The 24,087-nt window shown below is 42.5% G+C and overlaps 1 protein-coding gene across 2 annotated transcripts in view; it reads left to right on the forward strand.

Moving 5' to 3' along the window:
- Positions 1-467: 467 nt before the first annotated feature.
- The window catches only part of chico, a 33,707-nt gene continuing 10,087 nt past the window's right edge, over positions 468-24,087 (forward strand). Inside the window, exons 1-3 of one of the 2 annotated variants that reach the window (XM_017495728.3) lie at positions 468-1,209; positions 20,486-20,583; positions 22,291-22,354. In XM_017495728.3, the coding sequence (XP_017351217.1) occupies positions 1,183-1,209; positions 20,486-20,583; positions 22,291-22,354 (189 nt within the window). In that variant the 5' untranslated portion in view covers positions 468-1,182. The remainder of the gene's footprint in view (positions 1,210-20,485; positions 20,584-22,290; positions 22,355-24,087) is intronic. The other variant, XM_017495729.3, reaches the window with a different exon arrangement.

Consider the following 24,087-nt stretch of genomic DNA (forward strand, 5'->3'; position numbering starts at 1 on the left):
AATGGAAAGCAGAGCAGCTTTCACATTCTTCTTCTTTTTTATTTTTTTAATTTTTTAATTTTTTACAAGCATCCAGTCTTAACACAATTTTATTTCTAAGAAGCTTATGTAGATCATTCGAATGAAATTCTTCACTGCTTCTCACCAGTTTACAATCTTTCTCAGAATGGGAGGATTTTTAAACATTTAAAACATAAATTAAGCAATTAAAGATCATGTATTATTATTATTATTATTATTATTATTATTATTATTATTATTATTATTATAGTCTATCGGTCGTGTTTAATGATGAATAATTAATGTTACCTTGTTCCGGTGATCATTTATCCATAAAAGTCTGCGTAAATTTTGCGTACAAAATTTGAATATGCTAATTACGTCGCTGCGTCACTCTCGAACGTTTGGAATCCAAGTAGAAGGGTTGTACACGGGGCGGGGTTTCGTCGGAATGGGCGGGGCCAACGCGGCGGCACTTCCGCACACTGTAATCTAATCCGTTTGACATCTAAAATGGGCCTTCAGAGCGCCGCGTCCATCCCGCATCTCACATTTACTTACAGGAGAACCGGATAAAGACACACGCATAAAGAACGGAAGCGTTAAAACCAACTTTATTGCTCGATTTGCGGTGTGAGCAGTTTTGCACGGTTGTTTGTAATTTTTTTTAGTTTTTTTTTAGTTTTTTTTTTTTAAATTAATATAAATTTTGCATCCGCAAACTGTTTGTGTATAATAATTTACCTGGCAACCGGATTGTCCGCCAAAAAACAACAACAACAACAACAACAACAACAAAACCCATCACACAACGCGATTTGGATTGCTGCTCGGTCAGAACGCATCCTCTGTAATCATATTTTGCTGTCAGCTCTGTCTGATCCTGCTGATTTGGACAAGCAAAGCTATCTTAGCTGAAGTTAGTTGTCCAGGCTAGCTGTAGCTCTAGCTCTAGCTGCGGTTTAGCTAGCAGATTGTGCACGCGCTGATTTCATTTCCAGAGCATTGCCCTTTTCCTGCTTCACTCCAAACAGATCTTAAGCAGAAGACTCGATCTCTATCTATATCGATATCTATTTTTTGTACCCCAAACCTATAATCCCGAGGCTAAAACAACAAAACAAAACAAAGGATTTGGGTTCAGTTTCACTTGGAGAAGAAAGAAACACCAAGAAAACTGACATGATGTTTCCACAAGCCAGGCACTCGGTAAGTGTGCGGTTTTTATACCATTTTATCATTTCAAAATCTCGATTTCTCTCCTAAGCACAATCCCAGGAGCTGGATATTTTCATATATGCATGCATTTGCATGTTTTTGTCTAGGTTTGGATACATTAGCTGGATTTTCTTTGTTGTTTATTTTGCAATTGTGCATTTTGCTTATCTCTGTACAAAACTGGAGCATCCATTCATTCATTCATCCATTCATTCATCCATCCATTCATTCATTCATTATATGCATCCTTTGTAGTGGAATGGTATAACAGGTGTGTAGTGTTGAAAAGCCTGTATAATATGGCTTGCCTCCTGAAAAGGTTGCAGAGAGGCTCACATCTTGGGAATAGTGCACTAGTACACCCTATGTACACCCTAGCTTCACATGTGGGCAAAAATAAAATTAAAAAAAATCCGTAAAAAGAATCTTGAACATAGTCTAGTCTTGTTGCATAGAGATCATTATACGGGTTATACACGTTCGTTCATCTTCATCTCTTTATCCCGGTCAGTCTCATGTACCTATATGTAGGGTATATCGGAGGAATGCTTGGCGTGAAGTGGGAATACACGGTGGACGGGACAACAGTCCATTACACGGCACCGTTCACATTCACACACATTCAAACACTCGTACACAATTCATTGTAGCCAGTTCACCTACTGGTATGTTTTTGGGAGGTGGGAAGAAACCGGAGAACCCAGAGGAAACCCGCTTTGCACGCAGGAAATACGTAACACTTAAACGGCTTTACTGATGAGCTGAAGGATAGAAAAGTAGTAACGCTGGTGGAAAAGCTACAACCCAACCAAATGTGCGTTTAAGAGCAGGAAGGGAGTACGAGACGCTTCGTTTGCTTTGTCTGCAGGTTAGCCGGAGAAAGTGTTAGCTCTAACTATAGCAAATATCATATAACCTGTAATAACCTGTCGTTCCTCGGACTTTTCCGAGTTTATATATAATAAAGTTTAAATGCTCATGTCGTGGGCAACCATTTTGTTCCACAAAGGCCTAATGGTGGTCCAGTGAAGCAATGAGGCCACTTCATTTTTGTTTTGCGCAGACAAAGATGCTGTTTAAATGCTGAAAAGGTCAAGTGTGCTTCTCGGTTTTTTTCTCTCTCTCTTTTTATTTTTTTTTTTCCCCCCTTGCACAGCTTTTCATGCTTTTTTTTTTTTTTTTCTTTTCCATCCGTGAGGCTCCCCACACGCAGCACCGTGTTCTTTAATGAGTCCCCTGATGTTGGTTTGCTTGGTGTTGAGCTCTCTTGGGGTCTTCAGCCTGCAACACAGACGGAGCTTTGTATACAAACACAAGGTCATTAAAGAGACTCGTAATTAATGAGGGAATTGGCCCGAGCTGCACCTGCTAGCGCGGTTCATTTCGGGCCACCCAAGTTATGCCGTGGAATTCCATTTGCATTTTAAATTCGCTCCGGCTTTCAGGAGAGGGGTTTTTCTTTCCACCGACTAGTAATAAATAGTCCTCCTGAATTCACTTTGTCCCGAGTTTCTGAACGAATCTGCCGTTCTGACTTCGGTTTTCAAGATAAGTGTCTGTACCGTATTATGTTACATTTTTACATAAAAGCACACGCCTTTATTCAAAGCAGCTTTCGAGGCACGATCCAATCTAGACTCGGAGCCTTTAAAAGTGCTTTTATCCTTTATGACGATACGAGTGCCGCAAGATTCGCACGCTTTCACCAGAAACAAGTGCAGGACAGTAGTCGATAATACGTTATCTCTAGTAAAAGAAGACTATTTGAATGCGAGACATTTCCCAGACGTGTGTTTGTCAAGTAATGTTATGTCTTATGTCCTATGTTTTGGTTGCCTGGATACTTGACCAGGTGCAAAAGTGGTAGCTAACACAGTGTAATAATAAATGGCAAGGCACTTGGCTAGTTAAGTATGGGATTTATCTTGTTCCAAAAGTATTGTAACTTAAAAGTAAGTTTTCAAGAAATATACAATGAGAGAGAAGAGAAACAGTCTGAAACACGGTCTTCAAACAAACAGCGTTCTTTAACAGTTTTCCAAGCTTCGCTACGTTTACTTTACCGCACAGATCTCACAAGTGGGCGGGGCTTAACAGCGTTTACTCTTATTGGCTAGTGAGATTTGGACTGACCACGAAGTAGAGACTTCGGTGATTTTGGAGAGCGTTCCGGATGCGGTTCACTGTATTCGTTATAGTGTTTTGTACTTTGTAGTGGAAATTGCTTGCTTATTTAGTCAGTATATTAGTTTGTCATTAATATTTGAGGTTTGGGGAGTCTCATGCGACTATCTTTTTCGAGACGAGCAGCACGGAGCGTCGTTGCCGTCATCGTCTTGATCCTCCTCCTCCTCAGCTGGATACTTGAGCTGTCGATCCAAATCTCACTAGCCAATAAGAGTAAAGCACTGTTATGCCCCGCCCATGTGTGCGATTTGTGCCAGAATGGCGAACGTAAAACGAAAAGACTCGGGAGCGTATTCATAAACCACGATTAGCGGAAACGAAGCTTAGAAAACTGTTAATAAAGAACGCTGTTTGTTCGAAGACCGTGTTACGTTTTCGCCGAGTCCACTGTTCTCGGTTTCGGACTGTTTCTCTTCTTTCTCGCTGTATGTTTTTGTTCGTTATAAATGGATAAATAATGGATTTCACCGATTCACAGTGCAACTGCAGTCTTATTTGCAGTAAGATAATACACGGAAGCTCAAACAGAGGGATTATAGGGACTTTGACTGAACAAAAATTCTCAGTCTTCGGTGTTATTATATCATTCCAAGCTAAATATGACGGGAAAATCCGCTTCATTAAAAGAATCGAATATCTTTCATTACTGCGCATACTTTCCACATCACCAGATGTGTCATTTGGCTCTACAGCCAGCGTATCTGTATCTTTCCCTATCTGTCCCACGCTTCACGCTTAAACCACAAGATTTTCAATTCTGCCTTGAATCCAGGATTAGGACGGACGGATCAAATGGAAACCGAGTCGCATCTTGACCTTCCGGGACTCGGCTGGCTTTGTACAAAAGAGAAGGGGGAATGTGCGTTCGGTCTGGCTGAATCTTCGCTCCAGAGGTTAGCCAAGGGCCTTGTGGGGCTGATGGGTAAATTGTTAAGCTTTAAGCAGGCTGTTGAAAGGCCTCCACTCGAGAGGATTTGCTGTTCCTGTTTCCTGCCCGGTCCTGCTTCCTGTGTAAACAGATAATACGAAAGAGATCTGCCTTTTGGTGCTTCGCGTTTGAAACGCTACCGAGGCCGAGTCTGAAACCTTTTCAGCAGTCCCGATGTATGTGAATAAATCTATAAACTGTTGCTCGTTTTGGACTCTATAGAGAGGAACTCTCTAATCTAACATCCGTATTTCCATTACGACAAAACTCTTCCTGAGAATCCGTTCTGTAAAGGATTTCGCAGAGGGATTTTCCAACTTTTGTGCTTTTTATTTGCGGAACCCTACCCTGACGGGCGAAACTGCGTTTCACGGTGATGTTCGTCGCTAAATGAGACCGTTTTCGCTGTACTCATGTTCAACACGTGACTCGAAGAGGGTTTGGGCTGAATGCGCTTCGTGATGATGTCACATGGCCCCAAATCTGCAGGAAATCGGTGGCAGTTTAGAAAAATCGCAAGCTCCTCCGAATATCACGGCGTTTCTTTGATTTTGTTTCCGCGATCTCAGAGACGCGACGTCCTGCAGGGGATGAGAATCGAACCATATCTTATCCGACTAATTATTTACTGCCTGCGTACTGTCTGAAACGTGCTCTCTAAAATGCATTACTGCGATCTGAAGCAATATGAAAGGCTGAAGCAATATCTTCTGCAGAAATGATGTGCTGTAATGATGATTTTAGTGAAATCGTCAGTTCTGCTGGTGTTTACTGCATCTAGCTGCTTGTGATGAAGGAGGTGACTTGAGCTATGGTGATGAGCCTGCTGTGATCAAGAGGTCACATCTTCATATTTCTCTTTTATAGCCGCCTGTGACACTGATGTCTGTGCAGACGAATGTTCTGAAGTCTACGTGCGTCATTTAGAGGGAAGACGGATAACTGCAGACACTGTGGAGGGGGGAAAAGATGCATATTTGGAGGTCTGGATAGCTTCATCATGGATTTTGTGTCATTTTTAGTAGTGCGGGTCGTATTCCCATCTAGAGATACCTCCATGACCAAAACCAGGATTCAGGGTGCTGTAGACTGAAACGGCGAAAAAAAAAGAAAAAAAAAGTTATTATTATTAATGTTTGTGTTGCATAAATTGTAATGTTTTCATTTCATGTTTTGAGAATAGAAAAATATTAACTAAAAATATTAATTAATGTGGGCACACGGTGGCTTAGTGGTTAACACGTTTGCCTCACACCTCCAGGGTCGGGGGTTGGATTCACACCGTGGCCCTGTGTGTGCGGAGTGTGCATGTTCTCCCCGTGCTGTGGGGGTTTCCTCCGGGTACTCCGGTTTCCTCCTCCAGTCCAAAGACATGCATGGTAGGATGATTGGCATGTCCAAAGTGTATGAAGTGTATGAATGGGTGTGTGAATGTGTATGTGATTGTGCCCTGCAATGGATTGGCACCCTGTCCAGGGTGTACCCCGCCTTGTGCCCGATGCTCCCTGGGATAGACTCCAGGTTTCCCCGTGACCCTGAAGAGGATAAGCGGTCTAGAAGATGGATGGATGGATGGATTAATGAATGCATAAAGTCCCCATGAAGTGCCTTGAAACGTGCAGTGTTGACATTATTTCCACTGAAACAGGAAGTCACGACAGGGCATATCGAGTGGCTCCTCCCCCTTTAAAATTTTTTAAAATACCTCACCGACGTATCTGCCTCCCTGTCGAAGCCTTGAGCTGGCACAAATGCCTCCTTCTTCAAAGTAAATGAATTCAAGCCATTTCCTTCTTAACCAACTTCTGAATAAACCCTTCAAACGGCCAAAGACACGTTTGAATATGACTTCTCTCGCTCAACGACGGCGACTTTTGTTTAATAACGTTGGAGGCGGGACGAGAGCGTTTGATTGGGCAGAAAATCTGATGAGAAGCTGAAGTGCAGAATGATGTCATCAAATCTGTTGCTCCTGTATTGGTGGTAGAGAGAGAGAGAGAGAAACTGTAATTCTTTAATGCGTATATCTTCTGAATGTGAATTTTATCATGGTTTTGAAGCACACTAGCTTCTAGATAACCTTAAGGCTAACGTATTCATACTAAAAGCCACAAAACTTCATTTTTGATTTCACGGGGACTTAATAAATAAATAAATAAATAAATAAATAAATAAATAAAAACAAAAAGGTGTAGAACAGTGTTGTCCAATGAGAAAGTTGTTCAACGTTGCCAATCCAAATAAATAAATAAATGTCCGTATATTTCCGCTATCTGTTTACTTCATTGTGTAGAACACCTTAAAGCATAAGGAGTAGGTTAGCTCGGGAATTCTATGGATTTCCATTGTTTATAACACACGTTAAGAGGATCATTTTCAGTCATCAGTTGTTGTTGTTGTTGTTGTTGTTGTTTTTTCCACCGTACATGTGGACTTCGCACTTTCAGTGGTTGTGCATACCTGCACAGCTGTATTTTAGTTCCACAATTATGTGGAACCATATCAAATATCAAACGCAGCATTCGACTTGAGTCCAGCAAGTGACGTCTACATCACGTCTACATCTCCACGGCTTCTCGCGGCATCGGAAGTAGACGGAGTAGCGCTTCTTACGTTTTAAATAAGTTATGCCGTGTATATTAATGTTTGCTTCGCCGTTTTGTGGAGGGAAATGTCGATCGTTCTTCACGAAACCAACGACAAGCATGCAGGCGTCCGTTATCGTTTTTTTCCAACTTCAATACACGAAGGTTGAAAATGACGTGATCGCGAGCTCCCTCGGAGGTAAGATAAACGCGGTATTAAACACGGCAGGACGTGGCGATGGCGATGATGATGTAGGAAATGTATTCCTCCATGAGGTGCTGTGATGTGGCTGGCTGACACCTCTTGCGTTTATGTTCCAATATATTACCTTTGACAACAAAGGAAAGAAGTGCTATTTCCTTCTTCGGTCCATATTTTCTATCCTTGAATTTTTCATACTTGAAGGCAAGTGCTTGTTTTTATACGCAGGGATCGAGACGCTATTGAAAAACCCATCTCGGATGCTTCTACTCGAGAAAAATCTGGCAACCCTGCGGAGCTCAGAAAATCAACTTGAGCAGGTGCAGAACCCGACTCTGAACACGCGTAACTTTCCCCGCGTAAATATTTACGTCCCTCTTGGACGCCAGATACGGCCCTGAGTGTGCGACAGTTCACCTTTGTCCGATTCTTAACGGCTACTAATCAGTCGGGACATGATCTCGCAGATTCGAATAGTTTTATTTGTTTGTTTTTTTCACAACACTATTGTACGGATGTCTTCGAGGATCCGAATATACTTTTGTCCATCTTGTCCCCCTCTTTAACCTATCGATCGTGAAGCATATGCAAAGCTTTTTGTAAACCGTTCATGCAACAGGATGAGAGATGGAAGAGAATAAGATGGAAGGAGACATGGAGAAAAACGACTAGGTGCAATCACACACCTACGCTTACATCGATGTGCGTAAACACGCGCGCACACGTACACCTATCCAGCTGTGTGCAAAAAGATTCATCGACTGTAGCGCACAGCCCACACGCACATTTATCCCCCCGCCCTCCAGCTGTTTTTCTCCATCATACCTTCTCAGCATGTACACTGAGGGGGTTTTGCTTGCTCTTTTGTCTTTCTAAGACACACAAGCATATGACACAGTCTCTCACACACACACACACACATGCTCCCACATGCTCCCCCTACACACCCGGAGTAATGAGCCGTGTGTGTGGTGTGTGATGGAGGGGGAGGGCTGAGGGCAGCGCCAGAGGACATTATTAAGGCTGGTTGAATTAACACCGCTGCCCTGTGACCGTACTACAAAACCCCCAGCAGGATGGGAGGTTAATCCCCCACGGTCCCCATCAGCACTAAACAAACACACACACACACAAACTGAGACACAGACCTCCCATTTCCCCTCTCCCCCTCCCTTCCTTGCACTCTTCCTCCTTATGTATGCACAGAACAAAATGACAAACGGCTGGGAGCGGTATTTCCCTGTTTTGAAATCTCCAGTAAAAACCAGTGCACATGTCTGCTTCTTACAATGCTGGTTAACACTGGTATTACCAAAGCAGAGAGGCCCCCCCCCTCTTCCCCCTGAATACGCTATTTCACATCACAGATGTTTACATATAGTCCACAAGACAAGATAATTGCTGAATTTATCAAAAAAATTTACCCTGTTCACATACTTATTACATACTAGTTTACATAGCCTTGATTCTTAATACAGTGTGTTGTTAGCAGGATGATCCATGACTGTTTTTTTTTTGTTTGTTGAGTCCCTTGTTTACATTTACATTTCACTGCATATGGCAGACGCCCTTATACGTTTACCTCATTTATACAACTGAGTAATTGAGGCTTAAGGGCCTTGATCAAGGGCCCAACAGTGGTAGCTTGGCAGTGCTGGGGTTTCAACTTCTGACCTGCAGTAACATCAGTAACCCAGAGCCTTTAACCACTGAGCTACCACCGCCCTTGTTTGTCCTGAGCAGTTAAACTGCCCACTGTTCTTCAGTAAAATCCTCCAGGTCCTGCACATTCTTAACTTTTCCAGCATCTTCTGCATATTTGAGCCCTTTCCAGCAGCGCCTATACGATGTCGAGATCCATCGTTTCACACCGAGGACGACTGAGGGACTCGTACACGACTATTACAAAAGGTGCAAACGTTCACTGATGCTCAAGAAGGCGACACGATACATTTAGAACCAGGGGGATGTAAACTTTTAAACAGGATGATCAGTGTAAAGTATTATTTTGTTTTAAAGATCTTTTTTCTTCCCCCGCATTTAGTACTGCCTTTCAGATGCTTAGTAAGGTATCTACATGTCTCCCAGAAGACAGAATAATAACAATTTACACCGATTGTTAAGAATCAAGGGTATGTAAACTTTTGAACAGGGTCATTTCTACAAATTCAGCTATTATCTTGTCTTGTGGACTATATGTAAACATCTGTCGGGGCACAGCCAGGGCGGCTGTGGTTCAGGTGGTAGAGCTGGTTGTGTACTAATTGTAGGGTTGGTGGTTCGATTCCCGGCCCACGTGACTCCACATGCCGAAGTGTCCTTGGGCGAGACGCTGAACCCCGAGTTGCTCCCGATGGCAAGCTAGCGCCTTGCATGGCAGCTCTGCTACCACTGGTGTGTGTGAATGGGTGAGTGAGAACCAGTGTAAAGCGCTTTGGATAAAAGCGCTATATAAGTGCGCCATTTACCATTTATCTGTGCTGTGAAATAGCATATTCAGGACAGTACTAAATAAAAACATGTTTTTTTAATTTTTATTGGATGTCTCTTATTTTGTTAAAAGTATTAAGATTTTGCAGATTCTGCAAGGGGTATACAAACTTCCGACCGCCACTGTAGCACTCATTTAAACGATTACTTCTTGGAAACAGGCAGGTGAATAATTACTTAATTACTAGCTGAAATCCCTGGAAAATATTATTTCCACAGCAGAGCTGCATGCGCTCTCAGAAATAAAAGGGTACTAAACTGTACACCGGTGTTTTAGCCTAAAGACTCGATTGTTTCTACCCGGAGTGTCTATCTTTAACCCGGGACAGTACCCGGAGTGTCTATCTTTAACCCGGAACAGTACCCGGAGTGTGTATCTTTACCCCGGAACAGTACCCGGAGTGTCTATCTTTAACCCGGAACAGTACCCGGAGTGTCTATCTTTAACCCGGAACAGTACCCGGAGTGTCTATCTTTAACCCGGAACAGTACCCGGAGTGTGTATCTTTAACCCGGAACAGTACCCGGAGTGTCTATCTTTAACCCGGAACAGTACCCGGAGTGTGTATCTTTAACCCGGAACAGTACCCGGAGTGTCTATCTTTAACCCGGAACAGTACCCGGAGTGTGTATCTTTAACCCGGAACAGTACCCGGAGTGTGTATCTTTAACCCGGGACAGTACCCGGAGTGTGTATCTTTAACCCGGGACAGTACCCGGAGTGTGTATCTTTAACCCGGGACAGTACCCGGAGTGTCTATCTTTAACCCGGAACAGTACCCGGAGTGTGTATCTTTAACCCGGAACAGTACCCGGAGTGTGTATCTTTAACCCGGAACAGTACCCGGAGTGTGTATCTTTAACCCGGAACAGTACCCGGAGTGTCTATCTTTAACCCGGAACAGTACCCGGAGTGTGTATCTTTAACCCGGAACAGTACCCGGAGTGTGTATCTTTAACCCGGAACAGTACCCGGAGTGTCTATCTTTAACCCGGAACAGTACCCGGAGTGTCTATCTTTAACCCGGAACAGTACCCGGAGTGTGTATCTTTAACCCGGGACAGTACCCGGAGTGTGTATCTTTAACCCGGGACAGTACCCGGAGTGTCTATCTTTAACCCGGAACAGTACCCGGAGTGTCTATCTTTAACCCGGAACAGTACCCGGAGTGTGTATCTTTAACCCGGAACAGTACCCGGAGTGTGTATCTTTAACCCGGAACAGTACCCGGAGTGTGTATCTTTAACCCGGAACAGTACCCGGAGTGTCTATCTTTAACCCGGAACAGTACCCGGAGTGTGTATCTTTAACCCGGGACAGTACCCGGAGTGTGTATCTTTAACCCGGGACAGTACCCGGAGTGTCTATCTTTAACCCGGAACAGTACCCGGAGTGTGTATCTTTAACCCGGAACAGTACCCGGAGTGTGTATCTTTAACCCGGAACAGTACCCGGAGTGTCTATCTTTAACCCGGAACAGTACCCGGAGTGTCTATCTTTAACCCGGAACAGTACCCGGAGTGTGTATCTTTAACCCGGGACAGTACCCGGAGTGTGTATCTTTAACCCGGAACAGTACCCGGAGTGTCTATCTTTAACCCGGAACAGTACCCGGAGTGTCTATCTTTAACCCGGAACAGTACCCGGAGTGTCTATCTTTAACCCGGAACAGTACCCGGAGTGTGTATCTTTAACCCGGAACAGTACCCGGAGTGTGTATCTTTAACCCGGAACAGTACCCGGAGTGTGTATCTTTAACCCGGAACAGTACCCGGAGTGTGTATCTTTAACCCGGAACAGTACCCGGAGTGTGTATCTTTAACCCGGAACAGTACCCGGAGTGTGTATCTTTAACCCGGAACAGTACCCGGAGTGTGTATCTTTAACCCGGGACAGTACCCGGAGTGTCTATCTTTAACCCGGAACAGTACCCGGAGTGTCTATCTTTAACCCGGAACAGTACCCGGAGTGTCTATCTTTAACCCGGAACAGTACCCGGAGTGTCTATCTTTAACCCGGAACAGTACCCGGAGTGTCTATCTTTAACCCGGAACAGTACCCGGAGTGTCTATCTTTAACCCGGAACAGTACCCGGAGTGTCTATCTTTAACCCGGAACAGTACCCGGAGTGTCTATCTTTAACCCGGAACAGTACCTGAGGTGTATGTTTGTTTTTTTTAAAAAAATAATAATAAAAATTCTAAAAGAAAATGAAAGTCGTAGCCCTTAAGATGCAATGATGTACCGTACATCGTAAACTACATTCGCATTCCCCATGTGAAAAGTTGAGTTTCTGACCGCGATAACCGCAAAAACACTCGAAAGCGTGAAATCCTGTCCGGACTGATTTAAGGTATTCGAGTGTGTGTTTATTCCACCTGGCGATAACACCAAACCTATGTGCTTGATTTGCAACGAGACGGTGACGATTGCTAAGAGCGGTTACGTGAAGCTCCAGACGCTGTGTAGTTCTGGAATTGATGGGACGTGCGTTTGCCTACGTCAGTTGTCCTACTTCAGCTCTGTGGAAATTTGGTACGTGGACCACAGAGATTTAGATTCGAGTACCCCTGACTTACAATGCTTCCACATTGAAGACTTCCTTCTGGACCGTTCGTGCGATTTCAGATTTCGGGTTCGCAGAATGCGTTTCCTTTGGGTTATTTTTAATTTTTTTGGCCAATACTCTCTGGGCAAGCAATTGTTCCACAAAGGTGAGCTAAATACCGTTCTCCAGACCTACCAAAGTCCGTTTTTTTAATACATCAGTAATCGACTCTCTTTCCGGCATCCCGAAACAGGAAGTAACGTGACGTGTTGATCCGACCCTGTTACACCCGACGCAGACCGCACCAGAGTTGAGGAGAAGCAAACCCCCACGCCTCTGAGGAACAGAGATCGGTTTTCCCAGACTCAGAAACAGCTTTCTCACGTCACCATACGTACTGAGCTCTGGATGCAAATGGCCCTGACTCTAGAATAACAAAGCGAGTGTGAAAACAGCCGTAAAGGCAGGAAGTGCTGACTCGGTTTGGACACGTACGGATGTCGGTGAAGGATCGGTATCGGGTATGGGAGATACTAAGAGCTTTGGTATTGAAATATGGAAAAAGAAATGGGATCGGTGTAATCAGTAATATCTCTAAGAGCTTACGTCCGTGTTCACGTTTAAAAAAACCTGATCTGGCAGTTTAGACCAGCGTCGGCTCTGATAGCAGGACACTCCTATTCCGCATTTAACCTAGTACAAGTCAAATATATTAAAAGACGCAGTATCCAATGTTACATGTTTTCAGAAAGGATCAGCTTTCATGGACAGGAGGAAAGATGATGGAGATAAAAAAAAAATAATAAATTTACAATTAATGTAAAATCCAAAACTTAAGGGCACTGCGTCTTTAGAAAACCCTCGTTTCTTCTTCTTCATTGTCTTCTCCTTCTTCACCTCCTTCTTTGTCTCATCGTCTTCTTCGATTCCTTCTTCGTCGTCTTCTTCGCCTCCTTCTTCGTCTTCTTTGCTTTATTCTTCCTCTTTGTCTACGTCATCTTCGTTTCCCCCTTCCTCTTCTTCTTCATTGTCTTCGCTTCCCCCTTCCTCTTCTTCTTCATTGTCTTCGTTTCCTTCTTCCTCTTCTTCTTCATTGTCTTCGTTTCCTTCTTCCTCTTCTTCTTCATTGTCTTCGTTTCCTTCTTCCTCTTCTTCTTCATTGTCTTCGTTTCCTTCTTCCTCTTCTTCTTCATTGTCTTCGCCTCCTTCTTCCTCTTCTTCTTCATTGTCTTCACTTCCTTCATCCTCTTCTTCTTCATTGTCTTCACTTCCTTCTTCCTCTTCTTCTTCATTGTCTTCGTTTCCCCCTTCCTCTTCTTCTTCATTGTCTTCGTTTCCTTCTTCCTCTTCTTCTTCATTGTCTTCACTTCCTTCTTCCTCTTCTTCTTCATTGTCTTCACTTCCTTCTTCCTCTTCTTCTTCATTGTCTTCACTTCCTTCTTCCTCTTCTTCTTCATTGTCTTCGTTTTCTTCTTCCTCTTCTTCTTCATTGTCTTCACTTCCTTCTTCCTCTTCTTCTTCATTGTCTTCACTTCCTTCTTCCTCTTCTTCTTCATTGTCTTCACTTCCTTCTTCCTCTTCTTCTTCATTGTCTTCACTTCCTTCTTCCTCTTCTTCTTCATTGTCTTCGTTTCCTTCTTCCTCTTCTTCTTCATTGTCTTCGTTTCCTTCTTCCTCTTCTTCTTCATTGTCTTCGTTTCCTTCTTCCTCTTCTTCTTCGCCGCCTTCATCTTCTTCGTTTCCTTCTTCCTCTTCTTCTTCACTTCCTTCTTCTTCGTCGTCGTCTTCTTCCTCTTCTTCTTTGTCTTCCTCGCCTGCTTCTTTGCCTCCTTCGCATTCTAACCCTAACCCAATCATCTCCTTCACCATTTTCTTTGCGTTGTTCTTTGCCTTCTTCCTCACGCTCTTCTTTTCTTCCTTCTTTGTCATCTTCTTCGCTTCCTCCTTCACCTCCTTCACCTCCTTCATATTTTTTGCCTCCTTCGCATTCTTCATCATCTTCACCCTTTTCTTCGCCCTTTTCTTTTCCTCCTTTGCATTCTTCTTTGCCTCCTACTTCACCTTCTTCTCCGCCATCATCTTCGCCGCCTTCTTTTGTCTTCATTTTCTCTTCTTTTTTTAGGGTGCTTTACATCCTTTGTTGTCAAACACATGTCTCACTGTGATCTAAAGACCTTCGAGTCAGGCCGTTTGTCAGTTTTTTGATTGCCAGGTGACTATCGAGCTCGGTCTGCAGTACTAGTAGTAGAGAAAGCATCGTTTGGAAAGCTGTGTGAGACGTCAGAAGCGTGACGGCGCTGTATCGAGGGAGTTAACGCGGCACACTTTCGTTCACAATGTGAAGGAGCACACTTCTAGGAAAAGAATCAACGTTCAGGTGGTGGGATGTGGACTGATATATGAAGTGTGTCCTGAAGTGGGTTTTATTTATTTATTCTTATACCCACAGGAATTAGCCGGCGATTCCATTCATTACTTAACGAACGACATGTCTGTGTTTTTAATTGGTTGTCGTCGAACACACGCGAGACGAGTTCATCGCTCTTAGCAAGCACGTCGTAGCGGCTATAAACGTTTCAATCCTTCCCGCTCTTTTTATCCCCCGTCTGTCCTGTTCCAGAGAAGAGAAAATGGAAAGCGCTGAATCCTACGCCGGAAAATTCACTGACACTGGAGACTCCTTCCATAGATGTTAAATGAACAACATCTTAAGCGTCGCCATATCGACGATTAATAGGTTAAATAGCACCACGTATTTAAATCCGGTTTTTTATTCGTCATGTATTGGTAAACGAGTGGTTACTATGGAAACACTAACGTATTAGAACGAGCACAGAGCCGCTGTTAAACGAGATGAATCAACACTTTACCACCGGTTATATCATTCTGAATAATATTAGATAGTACGTCGGGTCGGAAATGAGCAAATCCGACGCTTAAGTGTCCGCAGCACTTAATGAAACTCGTCTAGCGTCACTCTGACGTCACTGGTTTGGGGTTTTTTGTTTTGTTTTGTTTTGTTGTTTGAACACACATTTGTATCTCGCTTGTTTAAAGCAAACTTGTTGAAATTCACGTTTTTATGCAGGACCTCCTCTGGCAAGCAGGAAACCTTTCCCCTCTCGCTCTCACACACACACACACACACACACACACACACACACACACACACACAGGGGTTTTTCCACACTGAAAAGGTTTGAGTACCATAGCTTGCTCTGTACACAGTCCTGCCAATGTTTTTTATGAACACACACACACACACACACACACACCCCACAAGCAATAATTGCACTGAGATCAGTCATCCTGTCAAAGCATGGTGTTCACACACACATGCACGCTGCGTTCAAAAAGAGTAATTACTCAAAGATTTCCTCCTGCGAAAGTGTGTCTCCCCTCCCCTCTCTTTTCCGACACACACATACACACACTGCCCTTATTTGATGAAACAAAGGAGTCCTCAAGAACATGGAGGTGTGCGTGTGTGCGTGGTTGTGTATATACTTGACACACAGTGCAGCAGCAGATGTCTGGGTCACACAGGCCAAAGCCCTTCATTAGCATGAGAAAAGGGCCTGCAGGAAAACAGCAATCTCCATCTCTCCATCTCGTTCTCTTTTACATTTAAGCTCTCTCCATCCTTCAGGCTCTCTTACTTTCTTTCTGGCAGTTCCCCTCTCCCTCTCTCGCGCTCTCTCTCTCCCCTCATCTCATTCTTTTCCATTCCTTTCTTTGTAGTAGGAGTGTGTGTGGGTCACAGGTGAGGCTGATGATTTTTTGCAGCACGGCTCTCTAATTGATTTCTAATGGTAGCAGAGCAAGAGTGGGATTACTGAGGGCTTCAGCAAAGTCCCCTAGCAACACACACACCCACACACACACACACACACACACACACACACACACCACCTCTTCTCTTGCTTCCCACTTATAAGATCACCAACCTTCTATAGGTCAAAATAGACACACAGATGTCAGAATTGTCGTTACGCCGTATTAAGTGACAGGTTGTTGTTTTTTTTTGTTTGTTTGTTTGTAGTTTAGACCATGTACTTTATCAAAAATTTAATTAACGAAGTTATGAATTAATTCACGTTCTTTCTTATTCAGGTTTACGTTAGGGAAGAAACGCTGTCCCCAATATTACGATTTGTCAGTCGTCCATAGAAAGTTTCATCATCCTTTTATATTGTGGGGGTGGGGGGGGGATATACTGATTTTATTTATTTATTTATTTATTTATTTATTTTATTCATTTTTGCTAAAAAACCAAATCCAGAAGTCAGTGGCAAAATCAGAAAAGGGTGGAAAAGTGACACAAAAAAAAAAATGTATGTTTAAAAAAATGATAATAATTTTGTCAATGTGTTTATAAAACGTCTGTCAGAATTTCTACTTTTAGAATACATTTACATTTTTTAATACTATGTTTTCATTTTCGTAAATTATGTCAATTATGATGTTTTTATGTATTATGCATTGGATCTGATGTTTGTTTACTTACTTGGTTACTTGCTTGAAAGAAAGAAATTTGTTTTTGTTTTCTTGCTTGCTTGCTTACTTACTTATTTACTTGCTTGCTTACATACTTACCTACTTGTTTACTTACTTTCTTTCTTTCTTGTTTACTTACTTACTTTCTTTCTTTACTTGTTTACTTTCTTTACTTGCTTGTTTACTTGCTTGCTTACATACTTACCTACTTGTTTACTTACTTTCTTTCTTTCTTGTTTACTTACTTACTTTCTTTCTTTACTTGTTTACTTTCTTTACTTGCTTGTTTACTTGCTTGCTTACATACTTACCTACTTGTTTACTTACTTTCTTTCTTTCTTGTTTACTTACTTACTTTCTTTCTTTACTTGTTTACTTTCTTTACTTGCTTGTTTACTTGCTTCCTTACATACTTACCTATGTTTTCTTACTTTCTTTTTTGTTACTTGCATACTTGATTGCTTGCTTAATTGTTTACTTTCTTTCTTTCTTGCTTACTTGTTTACTTACTTTCTTGGGTGTGTATTTGTTTACTTATTCTCCAAAAATGACGGAGGTTATGTAGGACAATTCCGGATGTATCAAAGTCTTTATTTTTTCGTGGCTGAATGTCAGACGTCTTTGTGCTGAGCACTACAGGGTGTTTACATTGCTGTGTAAAATGGCGTGTTTAAAATGCTGGAGTTCGAGTTCAGGCCGGTGGATTTTTACCTGGTGCTCAGGTCGCATCAGAAGTGTAAAGGTTTGTGGAATGAGAAGCAGAGCTGCTGGGGACCGAGTCGAGCGTCCGCAGTGTGCAGGGCAGACAGTCAGTGTTCACGCTCGGTACGTTATCACTACAGTTTAAATGACGGATGATCTGTCGTCATAAGTTTTACTTTATATTTAAGAAAAAAAATAGCAAACATTTCTGATTCCAGTTAAGCAGCATTTTACTACTTCACCCTGAAAATGTCATTTTTACCACTGAGAGTGTGAACTTTCATTTCTGTGACTTTTTAATTCCATTAAAAATCCTGTTTTCTGCCTGAACTCAACTCTCACACAGATCTGTGTCCTTGTGTCTGTGTCCTTGTGTCTGTGCGTGTGTCCGTGTGCGTGTGTCCGTGTCCGTGTGCGTGTGTCCGTGTGCGTGTGTCCGTGTGCGTGTGTCCGTGTGCGTGTGTCCGTGTGTCCGTGTCCGTGTGCGTGTGTGTCCGTGTGCGTGTGTCCGTGTGCGTGTGTCCGTGTGCGTGTGTCCGTGTGCGTGTGTCCGTGTCCGTGTGCGTGTGTGTCCGTGTGCGTGTGTGTCCGTGTGCGTGTGTGTCCGTGTGCGTGTGTGTCCGTGTGCGTGTGTCCGTGTTTTTCCTCTGTGCGTATGTGTCTCTGTGCGTGCGTATGTGTCTCTGTGCGTGCGTATGTGTCTCTGTGCGTGCGTATGTGTCTCTGTGCGTGCGTATGTGTCTCTGTGCGTGCGTATGTGTCTCTGTGCGTGCGTATGTGTCTCTGTGCGTGCGTATGTGTCTCTGTGCGTGCGTATGTGTCTCTGTCTCTGTGCGTGCGTATGTGTCTCTGTGCGTGCGTATGTGTCTCTGTCTCTGTGCGTGCGTATGTGTCTCTGTCTCTGTGCGTGCGTATGTGTCTCTGTGCGTGCGTATGTGTCTCTGTCTCTGTGCGTGCGTATGTGTCTCTGTCTCTGTGCGTGCGTATGTGTCTCTGTGCGTGCGTATGTGTCTCTGTGCGTGCGTATGTGTCTCTGTGCGTGCGTATGTGTCTCTGTGCGTGCGTGTGTGTGTGTGTGTGTGTGTGTGTGTGTGTGTGTCCCTGTGCGTGCGTTTGTGGAGTGTAGAGGAACAATGGGTTCCCAGAGGAGAAGCTGTGAGCTACACAACAGAACACTGCAGGGGATAAACTGCTTTACTACGCACACACACACAGATTTGGCCTACGCAGCAAATACAGATTCATTTTGACTCAGGTTTCTACACACATGCAGGGAAGATTGTTTGGCAGATACGTGCACTCATGGAACAAAAAAAATCTAATCAAGTTTTTCAAAAAGAACAAAGAGGAAATTTCCTGACAGGCTGTTTTTACAGTACAGGGCATTTAGTAGGGCATTTACTGTGATTATAGATAATAATGTCAGAGGTGTGGAATGTTAATATGGGAATAATGTGATAATATGAATATTGTGATAAATATACAGGATGTACTTTTTTGGAGTGAATCACAAATATTATTATTACTTGTAACCAATTTAATAAAAAACAGCTGGTGTTAAATGAACACTGCATCAGGAACGAGGACCTTCAGGCTCTTATGACGTCATCGGATTTTATCGATTCACTGAGTCAAATTCACTGACTCCGTGATTCATAGATTTTTTCCCTCTTGGTCCTTGTTTATTTGTGTAAATGTTCTCTAAAGAAATCACCAAGTTCATCATTTTCAAACGTTTTAAACTGTTGTGTTTTTAGGGTATGTACTAAATGTACTAAAAACGGAAAGGTTTTTCCTTTGTGTTTTTGAAAAGTTTCGCGTCCAGACGACAACGTTGTCAAAACGATCCCCGTTCACACGGATCCGCGAAAACGCCTAAAAGCGCTGTATTATACATGCCAGGCCTGTAGGTGGCGGTGTCATTTTGTAAAGAAGCACCACACACCTGCGCACATAAGTGTTCACGTCAACATGTCCGCCATATTGATCCATCCGGGCAAGACTGCCCTATAAACAAATACAAGTAAGCGGAGGAGCTGCGGTTTTTCTGGCTAAAAAAAAGCGCAATAAGGTTTATATTTCTCAAAATATTTCAATAGATTATGATCTACGTGGAGTACAAAAATGTTCTGTTTCCAGTTACTTATAATCTCGATAGTTAGACTTGGAAAATGATTAATTGTCATAAGGAATTGTGAAAGCTCACGCTTGTGAAGCACAGATTCTGCTTATTTTTCTTGGTTAATAAACGCTGAGACGTCCCTAATGTCATATCATTTAATATGCATGAAATGTGAATGAAGGGGGGGGGGGGGGGTTTCGTTGTGCAAATGGATTTTTCTGGCTTCAGCCTCATCGTTTAGCTTTTCGTGTTCTCCAGGTCAGAATTCTGTTAACAAAGCTCATTCATTTTTAAATACTGAATAAAAAAATCCAAATAGTGCATGTTTAAGTACTAATAATTGACCATTGCTGTACCAAAATGGAACAAAATCTGCAAATACGAATCAAATAGTGAGACACTGGCAGTCAGTCTGCGTTCTATATATTATTAGCAATAAAAGCATACAGATACACTCCAAAACAGACTATTACAAAGATAATTATAAGATTTTCAATAACTTCGTCGGCGTAGATGTGGGTTAATAATGTGCAGTATGTAACAGATGTGTAGTAGTGATGCAGTAAATCTTCACTTTTCTGGAGAAGCACAAACACAGTCCTGTATCTTTAAATATCTCGCGGGTTGTTTTGAAGTACTCGTGTGCAAGCATAAAGACTGAACGCGTGACGACGCGCGCGTGACGTCATCGTTTTCACAGATTCTCGTTTTTGTGCGTTTACACGGAGACAATAGTGGCATCGTTTCCAAAAACGTGCGCTTTGAAACCTGTTTTACTTTCATTTTTATTACTTTAGAAAGGACTTTACAACCCATCCCAGACCGCAGTCACAGAGAGAATCTCGGTAAAGGTTTAGTTTCATAGCTGTTGAAAAGTATCTGTGTTCAGAGCGTCTTAAAAAGAGTCTTAAAAATCCTCAAAGTCTTGCTTTCTCTCTCTCTCTCTCTCTCTCTCTCTCTCTCTCTCTCTCTCTCTCTCTCTCTCTCTCTCTCTCTCTCTCCCAGGCCGCGTCTCAATCAGCACAACCACTAAAGTTCACCACCTCGGACTCCTGCGACCGCATTAAAGACGAGTTCCAGTTTCTCCAAGCACAATATCACAGGTATGTGAGACAGGATTGTACCGGAGTGTAAAATGTAAATTGTATTTAAATGACTTGTCTATTTAAAAATATTTACCTATGTACTTTTATTTAACTTGTATATTTTGGGTTTGAATGGATTTGAATATTAATAAGCTTGAAACTTTATACTGCCACAGACAAGGGAACAATATCAGCAGAGCTACACTGCATGTGTGTTATATATATATATATATATATATATATATATATATATATATATATATATATATATATATATATATATATATAAAAATATTATTTATATTTAATTGGGTGCTTAAGAGTTTTGCACAGTACTGTTTATATAGAAATATTTCACATTTTGTATACGGAATGCATGAAAATTTTGATCGCCTAAAATATTTGGGCAAAAATGGCCAAATATGCAGAAAAATTCGCAAAACAGACAAAAAACTTTTTTTCACACTAGGAGTTTTCCTTTTAATTCATTCGATAACACTATGACGTTCTGGTGCAATATGCAATGGTGCAGTATAATAGTTTAATATATCATGATGTTTGTTTTATTTATTACTCAGTAATATTACTCAGTAATATCTTGTTGAAAGTACAAACTTGTCCTTGTAGTTGTCCCCGTTTTTATTTAAAGCTAAGTATTCTACAGCGCAAGGCGTATTTCTGAGGGTTATTTAGAAAAGTTAAAAGTTTAGGAAGTTTAGAACAAAAGTCAAACACTTTTTTTTTTTTTTTTTTTTTTTTTTTTTTTTTAATCTTTTTTTAAAAATTTTGAATTCATAAATATTTCGCACTTTGAACAGACTTGGATCAGCGTAATTTGCTTCCACATCCCAAGTGTGTGCAGCCCTTCATAGACACATGAGACTCTGAAAATGTGGGTCACCGCAGAAAAAAAGCTTCGTTTTTCATTTCTATTGCTCAAAGTCACTGAAAGACAAAGGCCGTTTGAAGGGCTGCTTCAGCTGAACGTCACCCGGCCCTGACGGACGAGTGGAGCGATGGAAGAAAGCGAGGAAGAGAGGATGAACCGTGTTGAGATGTCAGATCTGCTACAGTCTTTCAGCTGCCTCGCCAATACGTTTAAAAGTTGAAAAGAGAAAGTTCATTCGCTCGGTTTCATTCCTTATCTGTATTAACAGTTACGTTCTTCGCTCAACCAATCGTTTCTTTTGTTCAGTACTGACCAATCAGGTGGCGGTAGCAGTGAGAACCAGTTGTCATGGTGATAGAAATGTTTTTTTTTCCTTCTCTCTTGGGTAAGAGGGATTAGGTGAAGTGGAAATGACAGCCTGAAGAAATGTGTGTGTGTGTGTGTGTGTGTGTGTGTGTGTGTGTGTGTGTGTGTGTGTGTGTGTGTGTGTGTGTGTGTGAGTGTGAGAGAGTGACACCTCCCCCTTCACAGTAACTTCAGGCTCAAATGTAAATATTGTACCTGATACGCATACACACTGGCACGGTTCGTTTCAGCGATGCCTCACACACACACACACACACACACATACACACACACACACACACACACACACACACTTGCACACACATCCAAATTAGTATTCAAGGCTTTTCACTCAGTGGAGAAGTATTACTCTATTTACTACATGTGCTGACTTGGTGAACAACCTCATAAAGTGCTCTCTCTTCTTCCCCCCCCCTTTCTGTGTGTGTGTGTGTGTGTGTGTGTGTGCATTCCTACCTCTCCTGCAATAGTCTGAAGCTGGAGTGTGATAAACTGGCTACGGAGAAATCTGAGATGCAGCGTCACTACATCATGGTGAGTAAATCCTTCACATGTAGATGAAAGGAAAATTGGACCCAAAGAGTTTACTGGGAACATCGACTGTATTTTCAGTCGAGCAACTCCGATTACCAACAGTCCTAGTCAGTGTTCCTCTCAAATCCTTTCATCACACACTCATGTTTTCTAACTTGCGTGACCGGGATTACGTTTTAATTTCACTGATTCCTGCTGCCTTTGGTCATGCTTCCTACTCCTAGCATGATTTAGCATTTTTAATCAGAACTTCTTCCGCATCTTTTAACCGCAAAGTGAAGTTTCAAGCCCGTTTTGTCAGTACGTAGAACAGTTTCTTTTCCCCACCAGATTTCAACCTTCTGAAGCTTGTGGCCAGAAAAGTGCACAAAAGATATGAACCATGGGTGTAGTTTTTAAGGCTAGGATTTAGGCTTAGGACTTAGGATAGAATAGGTTTGTCTTTGATGCTCTGATAATCGATCCCAACGGGTTTTTGCGATCGTAGAAATGAACGCAAAACCAAACGAACGCTGCGATATTCGGAGACGCTTGGACTTCCGCTGATTTTACGGAGATTTGGGTCGAGACGCATCGTGTAACGTCATCACGACGTGCATTCTGCCAAAGCACTCTTCGGTTCAAGCGCGTATAGCTGAAAGTTCTCATTTACCAACAGACATCACTGTGAAAGTATTCAGTTCGGTTGTAATTTCGCCAGTTCGAGTAGTTTTCCGCAAAGAAAACGCAACAAAATCGAACATTTTTGGCCGCAACAATCACAAAAAAAACCTCCTGTACGGACTGGATAATGTCAAACGAGGACATCGAGCTAAACACAAATTGAGCAACAAGAACTTCGTGTTAATGATTTATTTTTTTTACAACTCGGCCCATATTTCACGTGGAAGGGCAGACGAGTGGGGTGATGGGAAGACTTATTTGCCTTCTTGGTGTGACATTTTTATTGTTTGATTTGAAATCGATAGCTGGAGGGAAATGTGCCTGTTTTTAAAAAGCCACGATGCGCTAAATCACTTCACACCTTCTGCGGTTTTCCACAGCAACAGTTAGAAATTCTGGACTAATATATTTGGGGGCATGATCAGCTCAGATTTGAGTTCATGTTCAGTACCATCCAAGAAACTAGATAACCCGAAGTGTTTGTGTTGCATTTAAATGTATTCATTTGGTGGACACTTCTGACCCGGAGTCATTTGCATGACCGGCAGAATGCAAACCGAGCACTGAGCATGTTAAAGGAACATTTAGATGTTGCGCGAGCTGCATTAACATCGGTCCATATTCAACCCCTCACTAGAATCATTTAACTATCAGTGAACAATCATCTGTTTATGGGTGTAGGGTCCTGCTGGTGTAGTTATGGATGAATTAAAATTGATTCCAGGTGTGCGATATATTTGCGAGCACATCTGTAGTGGAGTTTGATGAAGCGCACTGCAGAGAAGCTGAACCTGCTTTTTCCATGTTTAAGGGTAACACTTATCCGTCGGTTTAAATGTCAGCTATTGCATTGGTCCAGCAGTTTTATAGGACTGCGTTCATAAACCCACAGATGGTGCACCTTATTACCCGTTATATACGGACGGATAATCAGGCGATACTCACTTGTGCATTTGGAGACATGGTCGGAAATGGTCTCTCTGCGTCTGCTCTGTTCAGTGAAGGGACCGAGAGCCGGAGAGTTAACAGTGTCACGGATAACGAGACGCGCCCTTCGTCCCAATTTACAT

Source organism: Ictalurus punctatus, chromosome 20 (assembly GCF_001660625.3).
Source record: "Ictalurus punctatus breed USDA103 chromosome 20, Coco_2.0, whole genome shotgun sequence".
In the NCBI taxonomy this organism is placed as follows: Eukaryota; Metazoa; Chordata; class Actinopteri; order Siluriformes; family Ictaluridae; genus Ictalurus; species Ictalurus punctatus.